Here is a 20642-nt window from a genome sequence, read left to right as displayed (position 1 = left end):
TTCGTCATCTGTGCTACCTCAAAGTTTTATGTGTGGCAAAAAAAAAAAAAAAAAATCACAGAAGGGGGCAAGATTATTTAGCAGGGTGCCAAAGTGTGTGTGGAAAAGTTGTGTTGATGTTTGTAACATAGTAGAGACTCTGTCTGCTAGTCCCGACAGAGTTTCACATTTTAAAAAGAATTCTAACAAAGACCGATCAATATATTTTGTGAAGGACTGCTTTTATTTATTTTTTTTCTAGGCAATATATTGCACCATTACTTGATCACAATATGTTCCTTGCCTCCAAGCCTCCACTGTGTTTGGTCTAGGGTCAGGTTTATGATTTTCCTGGTTGGAAATCTTCATTGTCTAATATGAAATCCTATCACTCAGAATTCCCTTGGGAGGTATAAAACAGTTGCTCACTATATATAATCTTTAAGATGCATGTTCTTTATTTTTATACAATCTGTAATTCTCACGTATGCCCACTTGGTGGCCTCAGAGATCCAGTTACTTTACAGCTGTGGTGCTGGATGTTACAGTATGTTACTACATACATTAAAGAGTAAGTAGCAGGGCTCCGAAAAATCTAGCGTTATACGTCCCCTACTGTTTAAATGTAAATGACATAAAAAATGTGTTTAAAACTCTATTCTCTATGTCTTGCAGGGTGCTGGGGGTGGAAATGGAGTGGACCTCTCAGTTATAAACGAAGCCCGTAACCTGGTGTCTGACTTGCTAATCGATTCCTCTCTCCCTCCGCAAGTCATATCCTCTCTGCGCAGTATTAGCAGCCTGATGGGGACGTTTTCAGGCTCCTGTAGGCCACGAGTAAACCCATTCACCCCCTTCCCTGGCTTCTACTCCTGCACTGAAATGGAGGACCCATCAGAGAAGGGAGAAAGGAAGCCTTACAAGGTTGGAATCCTCAGCTACTTTCTGCTGCCCAGGTTTGTACCTTTTCATTTTAGTTCTGCAGTCTGATTGTGGTCTGTTTCACCCGTTAGGGAATGACTAGCAGGAGCAGCTTACCCACCCCGCAGCTAAGGAGGAGTTCAGGAGCTTCTAGCCTGCCACCACTAGAGTCTTCATCTTCAAGGTGGGATCGCAATAATGGAAAGAGACCTCACCAGGAATTCACTACGGCAAGGTGAACTAACCTTCTCACTGTTTCACTGCTCATGCTTGTTTCTTGAATGCATGCATATATATATATATATATATATATATATATATAATCTTTTTTTTTTATTTAAAAAGAAAAACAACAAATTATTAAGTGTACACATTTTAGGTGGCTTACCTTTCATGGTTACTGCTTTTATTTATTCATGTGAATATCATCACAGTGCTACCCCGTTATAACGTGACTCGTTATAGTGCGGAATCGGTTGTAACACAGTAAGGTCGTGGCTCCCATTTCCCCCATAATGCAGTTTGACTCGTGAACGGTCCATATACACAGTACGAAGCATGGCAGACGGCAAAAAACAAAAATCTTTCTCTGTTAACATGAAACTCAATGCGGTGGACAGAGTGAGAAAAGGTGAAACTCAAGCAGCAGTTTCAAAAGACATACATGTTGCAGAATCTACATTGCGTGGATGGCTAAAAGATGAAGAAAAACAAGCTGCTGTGTGAATATGCTGCTGTGAGAGTGCAAGACTGTTTGTTGTTTTTGGCGAGGCCCAGGCTAACAGGGGCCGGTATTAATCGTCCCAATAAACCGTGGATTCAAGTACGCTACAACGTGCATTGTAAGTCATTTCGGGAACAAAAATGCTAATATTAGTTATAAGGCGAAAAATAAATAATGCGGTCTCCTAATTATGGACCCCGACAACCGCATTATAACAGGGTAGCACTGTGCCACATCTGATTATGCTTGTAGTACTATTTTCATTGTCAGTCCTCCATAGTAAACTGCTTTACTGATGTACATTCATTTGACACTAGATAGCGGTCTGTTCACAATTGTCTCATTTCCCAGGTTATTTCTTTATGTACTTAAATGAAGAGAAAATAAAAATTGTTTTAGATCACTAGCTTTGCATACTTTACAATTAGTGACATAGTTCTGTAGTCTTTAATTGCTGCTTTTGCAGTTCCAGTAAGTAAGCAGTTTATTTAGTCTGTAATTCATTGTTCAAATGTTAAATAAACTGTATATGCATTATCAAAAACTTTAGTTTGGAGGCTTAGAGAAGGCTGTTGCCTGAGGTAATGTAAATTTGGTAGTGTCAAGTTAGTTTTAAAAATCATAGGTACCAATAAATAAATAAGTAAATAATAATATTTTAAATGTCTCCAGTAATATTAAATTACTCGGTTTGTTATAGCTGTGACCATGTGAACAGCACTCAGTTGACATGTATCATGTATATTTTGCAGAAATGTAATTTCATCTTTATCTACCTCAGAATAGCATTTTGAAATATCTTTGGAGACATGTCTTTTTGGATGGCCACTTCAAGCAATGCTTATACAGGGACCATAATGAGATTGAAACACAATTTACATTAACAGACACTAATACTCTTCGGTGCGAGACCCAGGAGAATTGAACCCTCCTCTCGCTTTAATTATGGACTTGGGGCTTTGCTTGGTCAAGCTTTCATTCACATTTTTTTTTTTTTTGTTTTTTAAGAAAAATGTGTTGTCTTGTTCTTTATTTGAATACTGATTAAAAATGTACTAGGTACAGAACAATGTTGAGGTTATATAGTTCAACAGTAATGTAGTCCACAAATTCATTAAATCAAATCAGATTCTTCATCTTTTAATTATTTATTTCCTAATGTCTTTATTTAAAATACACCTGTTTGGATGTGAAATAGGATGTGATATTACAGGTGTGTAAAATGGCATTTTTTTTTTTTTTTTTTTTTAATTAAGCCAAGGGTTGCAACCAAATGGACCTTCGAACCTGCTGACGATCCCTAAACAGAGGTCTTCATCTGTAACATTAACACATCACGTTGGATCCAGGCGGGCTGGTAAGTGGAACAAACGCATCAAACACAAGCAAACAGAATCATTTCAATTCAGGTCGTGAGATGTATGTGACCTGCTTAAACTTTTGACAGATGCTATTCCTATGTATTTCTTTATTTTTTTTTTATTATTTATTGTGCATTTCATTTGTTTTCTATATTTGTACTTATTTTGACAAAATACTTTCACTTTGTTAGCAGCGGAGCAGCATTTTTTTGTCTTTTTAACTAAAAACTAGAAACATACTGTTTTAAAAATAAGTCAAAGTGCAACAATAAGCAGTATATCCCTTGCGTTTATTTCTGTCGATTTAATAGATGCCATCAGGGGTACAATTTTATGGCATGATTTACACTTGCATTAGTATTACATTGAGTAGAAAACAAAAGATGTATAACTTTTTAATGGTTTGGGACCGATTTCAGCCCGAGGTAACTCCTCTTTTAAAGGTTATTTAGACATAAATTAAATTGACTCTGGTGACCATAGATTTATTCCCTTTTTTTTACATTGAATGATTGAATTGACATAATAAATGGTATTCTATTAATGCTAAAGTCAATAGAGACAGGGAGTCAGACATCTTGCCCCTAGTTTCTATTGATCTTGGAGGCATCCCGGTCCTATAGCCTCATCAGTCTGTCATTTAATAAACACTTCAAATTAATTTTAAAAAAGCCACATGAGAGAGGGTCCAGCTACGTATAGGAGGAGTCAGAAATACAATTCAGTCACTGTGTGTGTTTTAATATGTCCCCTGTTTAATTGCAGGCACGTCCCCGAGTCTGAGTCCTGTGAACTCACCTAGCCATGGCCCAGTAATCGGCGGTTCTCAGGTGACCCGTTCCCCAGTGGAGTTTCCAGACACTGCTGATTTCCTCACTAAACCAAGTGTCAATCTTCATAAACCTTTAGGATACACTCCGAGTTCTACAGAATTCCATCCACAGTTCAGAACGCCTGGCACTTATCACTGCACTAGGTAAAATGTCCGATGGTCAGCTATACAGAATTATTTTGATTTTAAAAAGGATGCACAAAATTTGGTCAGAACTTAAAACATGCATAATCTTTTTCCTGTAACCTCCAACTTATTACCAACTTTTGTATGATACAATGGGCCAGATTTCTCAATTTCTTACAACTGCAACTATTTTTTTTGTAACATTGTAAATGTTATAAAACTTTTATGACCATATATCGAAATAGATAGTATATATCTAAGTTTATTAACTCTGGTTTTCTTCCATGTATTTTTTGTTTATTGTATTAGTTGTGGACGTCAGACGCTGAAAACGATTCAGAGTGTGGAGTCTGGGGAGAGTAATTTACAGTCTGGTACAGAATTTCGGCACAGACGATCAGGTAACGTTTCAAGGTCCATTTAATGCTGTGATCTCATAGCGAGAATGTCCTAAAAGGTCAAGTTTGATCATGATCTCTGTGGTATTAGAAGTGACACGTGTATGCACAAGCCCACCCAATCTGCCTGCTGCTGTTTTTGATCTGGAAAAGTTGTAATTGAATTTGATATTTATTGAAACAAAAACAACTCCTGCTGCTTTTTTTTTATTTTATCACTCATCGTGTCCATGACAACACTAGTATTCTGTTCTAATTTAATTTTAACATCAATATATAGATTAGTGTCCAAGGCAAGTTGGTATGTCTGCAATAATAATGTATTACAATAATTGATTGTCTCATTCAGTTCCAAAACATGTAGCATTAAAAAAAAAGCCTTATATATTCTATCATCAGAAAGTGATACCTTTATTCTGAGATTAAGTTAATTATTTTGAGATTAGGTTTGCCCAATCAGAAACATATGTCATACTGTAGTAGAAGCAATGTATCTTGTCAAATGGTTTCATGTAACCTTTGATCCCGTATAAATCCTTTAATGTTACTAGAAGGGGCAGCAGTGTGGAGTAGTGGTTAGGGCTCTGGACTCTTGACCGGAGGGTTGTGGGTTCAATCCCCAGTGGGGGACACTGTTGTTGTACCCTTGAGCAAGGTACTTTACCTAGATTGCTCCAGTAAAAACCCAACTGTATAAATGGGTAATTGTATGTAAAAATAATGTGATATCTGTATAATGTGAAATAATGTATAATGTGACATCTTGTAACAATTGTAAGTCGCCCTGGATAAGGGCGTCTGCTAAGAAATAAATAATAATAATAGAAGGGTTTGCACTGAACCCACTCATGTGCCATTTAAAGAAAAGGCTGCAGTCTGAGGGTTTTAATCTTAAGCTTTTTTGTCTGTTCAGTTTGATTACCATACTATCCTAAAATAGTATTTTAAGAATGTGGAGATGTCACATACATTTTAGATAAATACTTTAAAATTTTTGACTATCTAATTACCTTGCATCACCTGCAGGGGCCAGTAGTGCATCACACAATTACACAGGTGTAGGTTATCTGCAATGAGTATTATCCATCATCTGCATTTAGCACCACCTCTAAACATGCATTTGCAAGAAACCTCTTACCCAGTCACTGTTTTGTACAGCTGACATCTGGAAACTGGCCACGTTGCGGATCAAATAATCCCAAGACGTTTTATGTGCAAAAAGTCAACATATTTGCATACTTACGTATGTGATAAATCCTTCACTGAAAAACACTTCTGACATTTTATCTTTAAAAATATTTTTTAAACAGATTTATGATATCCTAATTCTCTTTATAGCTCTTTAACTGAATATAAAAATGTTATTGTTACCCAGTGGGGATTCTTCTCAAGGGAAGGTGCGAAACACATGGTGGAGGATTCATTATGTATCTGCATACATACACAAATCCAAATGTTTTTCCTGATGGTTTGAATGCATGCAGGTACTGTTATACTTTAATTAAAAAAACAAAAAAACACTATGCTGTTGCACTGTGTTGATTTTATAAAATGTACAAAAACCTAAACTGAACAAAAAGAATGGTTCTGTTAATTTCAAGCATTCTTTTATGTACAGCTAAAAAAAAACTATATGAGCATAATTTATGTATTTTATTTAACATTATGTGATCAAAAAAAACTACAAAATGATATTCTATAGGGTGTTGCAAAACTTTTGGCCATAGCTGTACTCAAATAATATTATTTTCCGAAGGTGAAGGTGTTGAAAGGACAAGCGATAACAGACTGTTAAGGGAATCAGATGAGAAAGAAGAAACACCAAGTGAACAATATTCATACGTGAGAGGCAAAGCAGATCCAGAGCAGCATCCAGAGCAGACACTAAAGAATCAAGAAACTGAGGTATGAAGAGAACTGGGGTGCCTTCAATCGAGAGAACGTTTCTAACTAACTCTGTTCACACTGAACAGCGCTAGTTAAACAACTTGAACGGCTTATCTGCTCAACGAACATTTTTATTTTATTAGGACACTAAAATGTAAAACTTGAAATAGCTTGTTGAGCTTCCTCAGTCCAGGGCTTGTAACCAGAAGGTCACCGGTCCACCTCTGCCACTGACTGACTCACTGTGTGACCCTGAGCAAGTCACTTAACCTCCTTGTGTTCCATCCTGTGGATGAGATGTTAAATCAATGTCCTATTGTAAGTGACTCTGCATATAATGCACAGTTCACAGCCTACTTCTGTAAAGCGCTTTGTGATGATGGTCCAATATGAAAGGCTATATATATATATATATATATATATATATATATATATATATATATATATATATATACACAGTACTGTGCAAACGTTTTAGGCAAGTGTGAAAAAATGCTGTAAAGTAAGAATGCTTTCAAAAATAGACATGTTACTAGATTATATTTATCAATTAAATAAATGCAAAGTGAGTGAACAGAAGAAAAATCTAAATCAAATCCATATTTGGTGTGACCACCCTTTGCCTTCAAAACAGCATCAATTCTTCTAGGTACACTTGCACAAAGTCAGGGATTTTGTAGGCATATAGTCAGGTGTATGATTAAACAATTATTCCAAACAGGTGCTAATGATCATCAATTCAATATGTAGGTTGAAACACAATCATTAACTGAAACAGAAACAGCTGTGTAGGGGAAATAAAACTGGGTGAGGAACAGCCAAACTCTGCTAACAAGGTGAGGTTGCTGAAGACAGTTTACTGTCAAAAGTCATACACCATGGCAAGACTGAGCACAGCAACAAGACACAAGGTATTTATACTGCATCAGCAATGTCTCTCCCAGGCAGAAATTTCAAGGCAGACAGGGGTTTCCAGATGTGCTGTCCAAGCTCTTTTGAAGAAGCACAAAGAAACGGGCAACGTTGAGGACCGTAGACGCAGTGGTCGGCCAAGGAAACTTACTGCAGCAGATGAAAGACACATCATGCTTAGTTCCCTTCGCAATCGGAAGATATCCAGCAGTGCCATCAGCTCAGAATTGGCAGAAAACAGTGGGACCCTGGTACACCCATCTACTGTCCGGAGAAGTCTGGTCAGAAGTGGCCTTCATGGAAGACTTGCGGCCAAAAAGCCATACCTCTGACGTGGAAACAAGGCCAAGCGACTCAACTATGCACGAAAACACAGGAACTGGGGTGCAGAAAAATGGCAGCAAGTGCTCTGGACTGATGAGTCAAAATTTGAAATATTTGGCTGTAGCAGAAGGCAGTTTGTTCGCCGAAGGGCTGGAGAGCGGTACACGAATGAGTGTCTGCAGGCAACAGTGAAGCATGGTGGAGGTTCCTTGCAAGTTTAGGGCTGCATTTCTGCAAATGGAGTTGGGGATTTGGTCAGAATTAATGGTCTCCTCAATGCTGAGAAGTACAGGCAGATACTTATCCATCATGCAATACCATCAGGGAGGCATCTGATTGGCCCCAAATTTATTCTGCAGCATGACAACGACCCCAAACATACAGCGACAGTCATTAAGAACTGTCTTCAGCGTAAAGAAGAACAAGGAGCCCTGATCTCAACATCATCGAGTCTGTCTGGGATTACATGAAGAGAGAGAAGCAACTGAGGCTGCCTAAATCCACAGAAGAACTGTGGTTAGTTCTCCAAGATGTTTGGGCCAACCTACCTGCCGAGTTCCTTCAAAAACTGTGTGCAAGTGTGCCTAGAAGAATTGATGCTGTTTTGAAGGCAAAGGGTGGTCACACCAAATATTGCTATATATATTATAATCAACAGGAGTTTATACCAGCGCTAAAAAATATATTTGTCTGCTCCTTTCCAAAGTGCCTTGTCCCGGGAATTAAACATAGAAAAAAATCTAACTGTAGAAAACCACAGAAAGAGGGAAACTCCCTTGGATTGATCCAGATCTGCACTCAATTTGTAGATAAAAGTATTTTTATTTGTGCATGTTCATATTACAAAAGTCAGCAAGCTACAATGTTAACGCGTTTCGACAGTTTGTCTTCATCAGAACATTGTAAAAGACCCGTATTTCCACCCAAAAGAACATGCACCCCTATACTGTACATCGTACATCAGCAGAATGTAAAATGTGTTTCCCTTTTTCCTATGTGGGGCAGGACTTTCCATTAGATCCAGTATTGGAAGATCTGGAAGACCTGATGGAAAGTGTCAACAATTGGAATTTTCCCATTTTCAATCTGGTGGAGAAGACCGGGGGGAAATCAGGAAGAATACTCAGTGTGGTTGGTTGAATTGCTGACCTTCATCTCTCTTTCTAAATCATTAGACTTTCTGTGGTTATTGTGTTTCCTTAGTGTAATTCTATCAGCTTGCCCTCCTCTTAATCTATCTATTGATCTGTTTAGTGTGGTTATTAACTAATATTATAATTCTAGTAATGATTTACCCTGGAAATCTATCTGTTCTATGTACTATCCAGTAGAGGTGTCCGGTTTGGGAAATTTCAGTTCGGTTTGGTTATGGTTCATTTACTTTTAAAAACTTGGTTGTTGGTTCGGTTTTCGGTTTAAAAAAAACTAAAAAACTATCTGGTAACATTTAAGAAAATATTTATCATATATATGTATATAGCAAAATTTACTGAGAAAACACTGGATACTATCAGTAGATCTCTAATGTAAAATGTATTATTATTTTGAGATGTTGTATTATATTATTGGTGTTTGGATTTATTTTTTTCCAGAAGGTAGCAGGATGCAAGCCAACAAAGATGTTACATTTTCTGATAGTTTTTAATGAAAATAATCTAGTGACAATAATTCAAAATTAATTGCAACTGCAAGTTTTTAACAAGTGATAATATACAAATATTCATTATAAAAACACTTATTTGCTAATATAACTCAGAACAAATCACAGATTAAATTACTAACAAAATACAATAAACGTAATTCTTCAATATTTTACAAATACAGTATTGACTGTAAAGCAAGATTAGAAAAAAAATAACAAAAAAAAACATGTCACTGTTTTGGACTATTAGTGGTGCTTTGCCAGCAATTTGACACTTTGACACTGATGATCACAAAATAATGTAAATACTAAATAAGCATTTAGATATAATGTGAATGACCATATTCATTTTTAATACAATGTTATAAAATTAAACATTTCATCACAAATTACTAAAATGTACTTTCATATTACAGGTCAGTTACACCTTGTTTCAAGATGCAGGTTTATTTGAAATCTTTAAAATACCAACCCGAGAATTCATGGCCTACTTCACTGCACTGGAGAATGGCTACCGGGACATACCTTGTGAGTATTCTGTACACAGTTGAAGAAAACAGTGGCTGAAGTATAGATCTCACATGCTTGTTTTTGTTGCCCTTTTGAAATCTTTCTTGGATGTTTACGAACAAGGAATGAAAGCTATACCATAATTATGTTTATTGTTGATAAGATTTATAAGAACAATCTGACTACATAATTATTGTTATTTTAATAGATCATAATCGCGTCCACGCCACGGATGTGCTTCATGCTGTTTGGTACCTGACAACACGGCCAGTCCCTGGATTCCAGCAAATACACAATGAGCACGTCACTGGGAGTGATACAGGTAATGGAGAAAATTAAAGATACACTCTGTGGACCCTCATATCTAACTCGACTTCAGCTCTTTCACCTCCCGTTTGTGTATGGCCAGCCATCTCTCTACTCTCACAGTTCTCTCTCTCTCTCTCTCTCTCTGACAGACACAAGAAACACATACAGATGTGTCAGCACAGCTCTATTAATGCAACACACTTGAAATGCTGCTGATACTGTTGTGCTATTTTAGATTTTGGCATAACAATATAAAAATAATGTAGGTCTTTATATTTACAAAGTAATCATATCTGTCCATTCAGTAGAAGAATGGACAGTTCATGTCTATTTTTGTTAACGATACTGGATGTACCATTGATCCACAGAAACTTAATTAAAAACATTTGCTGACTTATCTACCTCCTCTGCCAAGAGTACAGTTGCCATTAGATAAGAAAGGCTCCATTGTGATTGAGATCTGTTCTTGCTGCTGAGATCAGCATGTTTTTAACTCTCCAGATTCCTATTTTAATTTTTTTAATGGAGCTGTGCCTGCGTCACTGTTTGACTAATGAACCCTGCAGTGTATTTCCTTTCCAGAATGGGGGTAAAGAAAATCTGGGTACAAGAATGTTTATCCTTCTGCAGTATATACAAATTAAGCTTTTTTTTAAGCTGCAAGTTACACAGACATGTGCAATTATACACCAAGATTCAATACCTCGATGTCTATTTACTACATTATTCCAGAATTTCTCATTTTGCAGGTTCTATTGGATAAGAGTGATCGAGGCTCTGTGACTGTGTATTGATTCAGTTTGATTAACATTTTTAGTGTTGTGAGTGGTTTCTCGGAAAACAAAAAATAAACAAAGTACTTTCAGCTCCATAATCCCCTTGACCTTTTAATAACACAGTGATTCTCTTGTTGGAAAACAAAACATGCCCATCAATCAGCTTGTTTGGTTGTTGCTACACCTGCACTTTAAATGGGAAGTAATATACACACACCGAAATACCATACAAAATGAATGTGGTTGCTGAACAAATAATGCAAGTCTATGCTTACTTGTCAGGTAGTCATTCATTTTATGTTGTTATTGATAACATGTCTAATATATAAATGCCCTTTGTTTCTAAGACTCGGACAGTGGGATTTCCCCGGGCAGAGTGGCCTATGCATCCTCCAAAACCTGCCCAATACAAGATGATAGCTATGGCTGTCTGGCTTGGAACATCCCTGCCTTGGAGTTGATGGCACTCTATGTAGCAGCAGCCATGCATGATTATGATCATCCTGGGCGTACAAATGCATTTCTTGTAGCCACTAATGCCCCGCAGGTAAGTGCTTGTACATTGTGATGCCATCTGCATGTTTTTTTGTGTTTGTTTTATTTCTCCTCACACTGTAATTTTAACATCCTTTACAGTTTTCAGAATTTACTCGGGTGATTGTCACCTTGTCAAATGGCCTTCAAATGTCCTCATGATTCTTGAGTCTATACATTTTTTTTTTTTTTTTTTTTTTTTACTATAGTCTATTAAATATAAGGTCACATTCTTTCTTATACATTTTTTTATGATTCCTTTAAATGTTTTTTTTCAATGTAAAAAAGTCAACTGCAAATGTTTATCATGAAAAAGCATTATATTTATGAGTTTGTGGTGTTGGTGTTTGTAAATGCAGTGTTTTCCAATGTCATCAAACTGCTTTTGAAAGAATATGTAATAGAAAATGTGTAAATAACAATTAGTTTTTTTAACACACGTTTCAGTGTTAGTTTTATGCCCAACATTAAAAATGTAAGTTTTCATGGTTAATATGTAAATCATTTCTATATTAATTGTATTATTTATTTAGAACTTGAACGTGAATAAAACACTTCAATTGAATCTACTTAAAAGGCAATACTAAACAGGGCTCTTTTCTTGAGCACCGTAACTATGATTAATTTATTCTTGACGTCAAGCTCAATAGCGAGCTGGCAAAAGTAATATTGTCATCTAAAACTACAGTTTATTCATTAAACTAATATGTATTATATTGATCCACCTGAAACAAGCAGAATCTGATACTCATGTTATAAAAAGTACAGACCTACAGTTGAAATTCTCCTTATGAATTCTCTCAAGGCTTAATTTGAATGGCCACATACCTTATTTGTTCTCTTTATTGAATTAAGATATTGTCCTTTGAGACAATGAAAGCCAAAAGCTCTTTTGTAAGAAGGCTAGTGTTGTATTGACCATTAAAATATTTTGCTCAACACTTATTTCATGTAAAATAAGCTGTACACACATGTTGAAGTCATTATTTATAGGAGGCTGTGTGGTCCAGTGGTTAAAGAAAAGGGCTTGTAACCAGGAGGTCCCTGGTTCAAATCCCACCCCAGCCACTGACTCATTGTGTGACCCTGAGCAAGTCACTTAACCTACTTGTGCTCCGTCTTTCGGGTGAGACGTAGTTGTAAGTGACTCTGCAGCTGATGCCTTGTGTAAAGTCACCTTGTATAAAGGCGTCTGCTAAATAAACAAATGACATGTAAATCGTATTTCTTTTTGTAAGTGACTCTGCAGCTGATGCCTACAACTTCTCCATAAATATGGACACAAATTTTGAAACAATTGATTAAAATTATCAGAGACACCCACCTCCTGGAGGTGCGAATAGTTACACCAGTACTTATTTTTCTCATTCTCTAATCAATATTGATGTCAGTTCTTATGAAATGTTCATGTGCTGAGCACCTTTCCAATAGGTTTTGTTTTTTTTCAGGCTGTGCTGTACAATGACCGATCGGTCCTGGAGAACCACCACGCAGCCTCAGCGTGGAATCTCTTTTTGTCCCTGCCAGAGTTCAACTTTCTGTCTAGCCTGGATCACGTCGAGTTTAAACGCTTTCGTTTCTTGGTGATTGAAGCCATTCTAGCCACAGATTTGAAGAAACATTTTGATTTTCTTGCAGAGTTTAATGCCAAGGTTGGTGACTGTACAGATTCTGCAATAACAGGTCTTCTCTTGAAACTTAATGTATTAAAAATCACTGTTATTGAAAAAATGATTCATTTGGCATAAGACCCACTTCAATTCCTGTTATATTGTAAGGAGCACTATTTATTTCTATTGCTATATAATTGTATTAGTTTTAAGGCGTCATTCACTGACAGGTATCACTATTTAACATGATTATATTTTTCACTGAGTTTTAGTATTAGCATTGACAATTCATGCAACTTGTTCATACACATAAAGAATGTTTCTTTACAAAAGAACACTGTATTTTAAATACATGTCTTATTATTCAGGATAATGACCAGAATTCTGTTTCTGCCTAAAAACAGGTTAATGATGTGAACAGCCCAGGAATAGACTGGACTAATGAAAATGATCGTCTGTTAGTTTGCCAAGTTTGCATTAAGCTGGCAGACATCAATGGCCCAGCGAAAGCCCGTGAGCTGCACTTAAAATGGACAGAAGGCATTGTCAACGAATTTTATGAACAGGTACTAAAAATAATGAGGGATTTCACTGGAATGTATGTGGAGCCTTTCTATGAAAATCCCTATGAAAAAAAACAACAGTATTAAACAAGATTAAAAAAGATTTACACATGAGTAAAAAGTATTTAAATTATTCTGACAAGTATTCTGAAAGTTTAGATGGCATATGAACCAGTCTTAAATGCAAAGGTTGTGCTAATTAAACTAATGAGAGTCAATAGACTAATTTGTAAACCATTATACTGTGTATATATATATATATATATACACAGTATATACAGACGTGCTCAAATTTGTTGGTACCCCTCCACAAAAAACGAAGAATGCACAATTTTCTCTGAAATAACTTGAAACTGACAAAAGTAATTGGCATCCACCATTGTTTATTCCATATTTAATAGAAATCAGACTTTGCTTTTGATTTTTTATTCAACATAATATTGTATATAATAAAACAAATGAAAATGGCATGGACAAAAATGATGGGACCGCTAACCTAATATTTTGTTGCACAACCTTTAGAGGCAATCACTGCAATCAAATGTTTTCTGTAGCTCTCAATGAGACTTCTGCACCTGTTAACAGGTAGTTTGGCCCACTCTTCCTGAGCAAACTGCTCCAGCTGTCTCAGGTTTGATGGGTGCCTTCTCCAGACTGCAAATTTCAGCTCTTTCCATTGATGTTCGATAGGATTCAGATCAGGACTCATAGAAGGCCACTTCAGAATAGTCCAATGTTTTGTTCTTATCCATTCTTGGGTGCTTTTAGCTGTGTGTTTTGGGTCATTATCCTGTTGGAGGACCCATGACCTGCGACTGAGACAGAGCTTTCTGACACTGGGCAGTACGTTTCGCTCCAGAATGACTTGTTAGTCTTGAGATTTCATTGTGCCCTGCACAGATTCAAGGCACCCTGTGCCAGGCGCAGCAAAGCAGCCCCAAAACATAACCAAGCCTCCTCCATGTTTCACTGTAGGTATGGTGTTCTTTTCTTTGAAAGCTTCATTTTTTCGTCTGTGAACATAGAGCTGATGTGACTTGCCAAAAAGCTCCAGTTTTGACTCATCTGTCCAAAGGACATTCTCCCAGAAGGATTGAGGCTTGTCAATATGCATTTTAGCAAATTCCAGTCTGGCATTTTATGTTTCTTTCAAAAGTGGAGTCCTCCTGGGTCTTCTTCCATGGAGCCCACTTTTGCTCAAAAAGCGACGGATGGTGCGATCAGAAACTGATGTACCTTCGCTTGTATCTCTTTGGCAGTTATCCTTGGTTCTTTTTCTACCATTCGCACTATCCTTCTGTTCAATCTGGGGTCGATTTTCCTCTTGCGGCCGCGCCCAGGGAGGTTGGCTACAGTTCCATGGACCTTAAACTTCTTAATAATATTTGCAACTGTTGTCACAGGAACATCAAGCTGCTTGGAGATGGTCTTGTAGCCTTTACCTTTACCATGCTTGTCTATTATTTTCTTTCTGATCTCCTCAGACAACTCTCTCCTTTGCTTTCTCTGGTCCATGTTCAGTGTGGTGCACACAATGATACCAAACAGCACAGTGACTACTTTTCTCCATTTAAATAGGCTGAATGACTGATTATAAGATTGGAGACATGTGTGATACTAATTAAAGAAACGAATTAGTTTGAAATATCACTATAATCCAATTATTTATTATCTTTTCTAAGGAGTACCAACAAATGTGTCCGGGCCATTTTAGAATATCTTTGTAGAATAAGAAATAATTCATCTCTTTTCACAGCTTCTTTGCTTTATTCTATGACATACCAAAGGCATGCAAGTATACATGATAAAATAGCTTTTCATTTCATCACTTTTCAGGAGGAATGAAGCATTATTTCAATGAGCTGTAAGGGTACCAACAAATTTGAGCACGTCTGTATAATATAATAACACATTTAAACTCTCTAATTTGAGTTATCATTAGGAAGTCTTTCTATAAATAGACTGAAGTAGTGCTGCAAGCGTCACATTCTGTAAGTTGCGTAATGCTGTCCAGTAAGTGGGGGTGGGGGGGGTGGGGGGGGTGGTACCTGATACGTTGTCACTTTAAGCAATGTCTCCGAGAAGCACTGAGTTGACATTTTAACTGCAGTAGATGATTTAAAGGAGCTCCAAGACATTATTGTGTCCACTTTCCATTTCTTATCTTAAGTGGTTTGGTTTTTAAACATCATTTTAGTACTTTTTGTTGCTTGATGAAGTAAGGGGTTGTGTAAATCAGAAATAGTTAATAAATACCCCAGTAGATTTATATAATGTCTCATGGTCTCAGTGGAGGTAAATTACAAACATGCAGGCCAAGGCAGAATGCTGTTCTCATGGCACGTACTTTCACTTTGTTATTTTAACATTTATGTATTGCATATGACAAACTTTAAAGTGAATTACAAGTTCTTAATTTGAACTGCAGGGGATGTGTCAAGGAAACTGTTTTAAATGAATGAATAGTAAATAATTAATAGTAAAAATATTTAAAAATTACACTTTGTAGATACTTGACAAAAACACACACATTGTCCACACAGTAATAAGCACAAAACCTTTTTTCAGTCACCCATCAGTATTTAACTTGACAAACCTCTATGTCGCTGTATTGTTTACAGGGAGATGAAGAGTCTAGTCTTGGTTTACCAATCAGCCCGTTTATGGACCGGTCTTCACCTCAACTGGCAAAGCTTCAGGAATCCTTCATCACGCATATTGTTGGTCCGCTGTGTAACTCGTATGATGCAGCCGGTTTGCTTCCAGGCCGCTGGATTGAAGAGGATGAGGATGTGCTGGAGTGTGCTGAGGAAGATGAAGATGGAGATGATATAGAAACAGAAGATGATGACATGGAAGAGGACATTGCACCAAGTAAGCATGGTTTACAATCCTCTACTAAATGAGATATGGATATAGCTTATAGCAGTGCTATCAGGCCATTCGTTCAAAAAGCATTAAAAGAGAAGTAAAGTAACAATGTATTTGCTGACTAGCCACAGCTTTATAAATATGACCCACTGTGTCATTTGCACCTAACTGGCTACATCGGTGCTAGTATTTTGGTTTAATCCAGGCCACTTACTTGAGTACATGTTGTGAAGGAAATGATGTACAATTTAAAACATGCCAGCTGTGACATCCGTGGCTGGTGCAGTCCTGTGCAATTTATACTAGATTAAGTTATATGTATTCAACCTAGTCAGCATAATATGTTGTAACAAGTTAAATCATTGACATGATTGGAATAGGATTTATGAGTCTTTTTAAAGAGAGTTCTCCAACAGTAAGAATGTAATGGAAAAATATATTTACCAATCTCAATATTTGTTGTACTTGATATTCCAAACATGACTAACAAATTTAGGCGCCTTATGATATTTTTGTTTGTCCAGGTTAACAATTTCAAGCAGTACCATAAATAAGTCATCTATATATATATATATATATATATATATATATATATAGATATATATATCTCAACCCAGACCCAAAATAATGATCTTGCCAGTTCACTTGCAGTCTCTGGTAGATTCGATCTATGGCAATCACACAATTACCCTACTACTCCCATTTAAGTAATTGTTTAAAAAGAAGGGGGGAAAAAAGCATTGAACCATCATGTATTAGTTTTCTGAATCTTTTTTTTGTTAAAATCTCTCCCGCAGAAAGGAGAAAGGGCAGGCGACGGATGTTCTGCAGCATCATGCACCACTTGACGGAAAATCACAAAGTGTGGAAGAAGGTTATCGAAGAGGAAGAGAAGAGCAAGTCTGAACTGAGTAAACAGCAATCTGAGAACTCATCTTTACCTCAAACATCAGATGACATCCAGGTGATTGAGGAAGAGGCAGAAGAGGATGAGGAGAGACAGCAGGCAGAAGATAAAAAGTGACGCTACCAGAGTCCTGCTGGACCTCAAAGGACACGCTGAATTGTCACTGTGCCGACACCAGAGACACATTTCATGTCGCGTAGAAAAGGCCTTAATACTGTGAGAGGATTCTTGTGAATTAAGCAGGAACCCCACTCCTATGCACTTTCACCCCATGGAAATAAAATAATAATAATAATTACAAAAAAAGCATACTTAATGAAAATAAATAAACAACAAGCTTGTAAAACATGAAGTAAGGGCCTTAATGCCACCCATGATGTAAAGTTAGATAGCTGTGATTCTGCCTTGTTGAACACAGAGCGCTTACTTTCCATGAGGTACTTGGAGATATAAAAAAAAATAAAAATAAAATAATGACACTAGTTACCAAAGTGAACAGTGCAAATATGGAAATGTAGGTGATTCTGAGTACCCTTCAGATTTCACCATTTAAAAAGAAAAATACATTGTGCCTGTCTGAGACTAGTACTGAACACTACAGTGCAGACTGTATATGAACCATTATTTCTCTGAAAACTACAGTTTTACCAGAACTTTTGATACATTTGGTGACTGTAAAAGCAGACAGTAACATTAACACATGCAAGTTCTGAAGTTTTGACTGAAAAAAAAGAATATAAAAATCACCTGCATCAATTTTGATGCCTTTTATCGTTGTGTATAACCTGCCTGTTTGGTTTTTACTTTCTGTATATATATATAAAAAAAAGTTCAGCAATGCACAGTGGCCAGTCAGTTCAATCAACTCAGAAAAGTCCATTGTTGTTTACCACATAGCATACAGAACAGGAAAGCTGTTTCAATGGATATTTTTCCTTTTTTATTTTACTATATATATTTTTTCACTGTTACTCAGGATTCACATTTAGAAACATTTAAATAAATAGCTATTTCACAAACTCATGGAGTCATAAAAAAAAACAAAAAACATTTTTATTCTTTGTACGGGACAATTGCAACAAATATATATTCATTTGTTTTAAACCCTCCTCCATTAAACTGTTAAAGAAAGGTGAATAATTATATTGCCAATTCCCCCACAAATGTACAATTCATTGTGGTATTTTATGACTTTTGTATTTATTTTCAAAACAGCCCTAGTAATGAGATACTACAAATAGGTTTGAAAATGGTGTTTGATTATGTTGCAGCTTAATGAAAATAAAACCGATTTCGTACATTGAATAAATAAGGTTGACCATGTATTAGGATAGGATTCGATTTGTCAGTTGTCCTGCGATAATTTTTGTTGTAAACCCACTGAGTCTTGTATCATAGTTCTACAAGCATTAATATTTTCACAGAATATATACTTTGCCAAATATACACAGGCCAATATATATGTTCGTTAGCATCCTACAGTATTTCCCCAGAACAGTAAAATACTTGCTGTTACATCTTCACTGTATCACAAAATAATATGGCAACATAACTAATAAGTAGGAACTCGAGACATTCCACAAGAAACATTCTACCTATTGAAAAAAGAAAAAAAAAGGATTCATATGTGTCAAGGAGTTTGCAAACTAAATGCATGTAGAGCTCTTACACAATGTTTGTAAATTATTTCAGGTTGCAGATATTAAAGTTCTCGTGCAGACTGTGTAAATCAAGCTAGTATAAAAGAAATGTGCACCCTTTCCTCCTAAGCAAGTGTTTAATCGCTCCACCCAAGCATATCTACACATCTGTTTTATACGTGTGGCTGACATATATTGTACATAGAAAACCTGTAATTATCATCCAGTTTCCAGAGTTTTTATCTAATACTATATACAGATGTAAAATCTGTACAAGGGGAGCTGTGGGTACTTGTGTTTTTTTCTTTTTTGTCTGTGTACTATGTCTGCGTGTTCCTAATCATAACCACTGTTGTTGCTAAATCTCTGAACACAGCGTTGTTAATACGCACAGTTGGTGCCAAACTATTCCCATCTTGTGAAATACACCCAGGCAGTGTTCCCATCATACATTTCTACCAGTAATAAACTTAAGCTACATGGAAAAACAAACAATGGAATACATTTAATAATTATTTAATCTTTGGCAATCACCATACTTTTATACACGCTTGGCTGTGAGGTGCAGTTGGTATGCATACCTTTATTTTGTGTAACAGTAGCAAGTTTTAATGGTGTTCTACCTAATTTACTACAACACACAGTGCTATTCAGAACCTGCAACTCTTAGATATTATAAGATAATATTGATGATTATTATATTGTGAGGCTAACTGTTTATTGGGTAATCACTGTGCAAGTATCCCTTTTCCCAGTTTTCTTGAATTTTCATCAGTGCATTTATGAATGTTCATGTCATCAATGCATTTACAAATGGTTGTCATTTTTATGTAGCATCTAAATACCTATGTCAGATGTAACTGTTCAAATATGTGGGGAAGTTCATTTTCACGGTTTTATTGTTATTTATAGTTGTTTAAAAGTCATAAAAGGCCATCCCAAAATACCCATTGATTCTCAGATCAAATTTATTTGTTTGTGTGTTGATGGCTATCTTTACTTTTCCTCAAGTATAGATCCTGATCAGTTACCCCCACCCCCATCCATATTGAAATATATATTGAAAGTTATTTTTACATTGTTGATTTTTTTTTTTTATTATTGAATTAAGCATTGGTTCTGAGAGAGAATATGTTCAACAGAAAAGGGGTATTGGAAGAGTAGATTCATTAGAGGGAGGTAAAGGTTTTCATGCAGTGCCTCTCTAAGCTATATATTCCCATGCAATGAAAATTGCCACTGCCAATCAAAAACTGGCTTTGATTATTCAAAAACAGAAGAACCGTGATTTCAGAAGCACCGAAGAGGGTTTTGAAAGACACAGGAACCACATCAGATATTTCTTAAAATCAAGCATCACTCTGGAGACCGCTGGAAGGATACATCCCACAAGATGTGTGCGGCTTCACATGAAAAACTGAAACTAGTGGCAAGGAGGGACTACTATCTGAAACAGTTGAAGATATAACACGGGCTATTAACTGTTTAACATAAACAAACATATGAACCTGTTAACAGCTCATTATTGCATTCATATTTCATTCCACAACTGCTGTGTAATTTCTAAGCCCCAGTGCTTAGCCAGTCCTGCATTGTGCTAGATGTGGGAAATAAGGTGAAGGAGGTGAAGATACTGTAGATGAACAACTAATCTATTAAACCTGCTGTTTGGAATGATCTCACAAGTGCATTTGACACATGTTAATACTGATCTGGGTCACATTCATAGTTACAAGCTCATAAAAATGAGTTGTGATACTACTGAGAATCCCAGATATTGATTTATCATTCTGTGTTGTAGCCAGATATGTAATGT

At 36.3% G+C, this 20642-nt stretch overlaps 1 protein-coding gene across 1 annotated transcript in view; it reads left to right on the top strand.

The window, feature by feature from the left end:
* The window catches only part of LOC117435035 (cGMP-inhibited 3',5'-cyclic phosphodiesterase 3B-like), a 73813-nt gene extending 54041 nt beyond the window's left edge, over positions 1 to 19772 (top strand). The window contains exons 3-16 of the mRNA XM_034057899.3: positions 655 to 903; positions 993 to 1135; positions 2881 to 2981; positions 3751 to 3961; positions 4253 to 4344; positions 6098 to 6246; positions 8470 to 8595; positions 9523 to 9634; positions 9825 to 9938; positions 11049 to 11248; positions 12684 to 12887; positions 13250 to 13411; positions 16030 to 16282; positions 17077 to 19772. Of these exons, the coding sequence (XP_033913790.2) occupies positions 655 to 903; positions 993 to 1135; positions 2881 to 2981; positions 3751 to 3961; positions 4253 to 4344; positions 6098 to 6246; positions 8470 to 8595; positions 9523 to 9634; positions 9825 to 9938; positions 11049 to 11248; positions 12684 to 12887; positions 13250 to 13411; positions 16030 to 16282; positions 17077 to 17303 (2343 nt within the window). The 3' untranslated portion in view covers positions 17304 to 19772. The remainder of the gene's footprint in view (positions 1 to 654; positions 904 to 992; positions 1136 to 2880; positions 2982 to 3750; positions 3962 to 4252; positions 4345 to 6097; positions 6247 to 8469; positions 8596 to 9522; positions 9635 to 9824; positions 9939 to 11048; positions 11249 to 12683; positions 12888 to 13249; positions 13412 to 16029; positions 16283 to 17076) is intronic.
* Positions 19773 to 20642: the final 870 nt, after the last annotated feature.

This window comes from Acipenser ruthenus, chromosome 28, assembly GCF_902713425.1.
Source record: "Acipenser ruthenus chromosome 28, fAciRut3.2 maternal haplotype, whole genome shotgun sequence".
Lineage (NCBI taxonomy): Eukaryota > Metazoa > Chordata > Actinopteri > Acipenseriformes > Acipenseridae > Acipenser > Acipenser ruthenus.
Note: the sequence above shows the minus strand (reverse complement) of the source record. Positions and strands in the feature narration are given on the sequence as shown.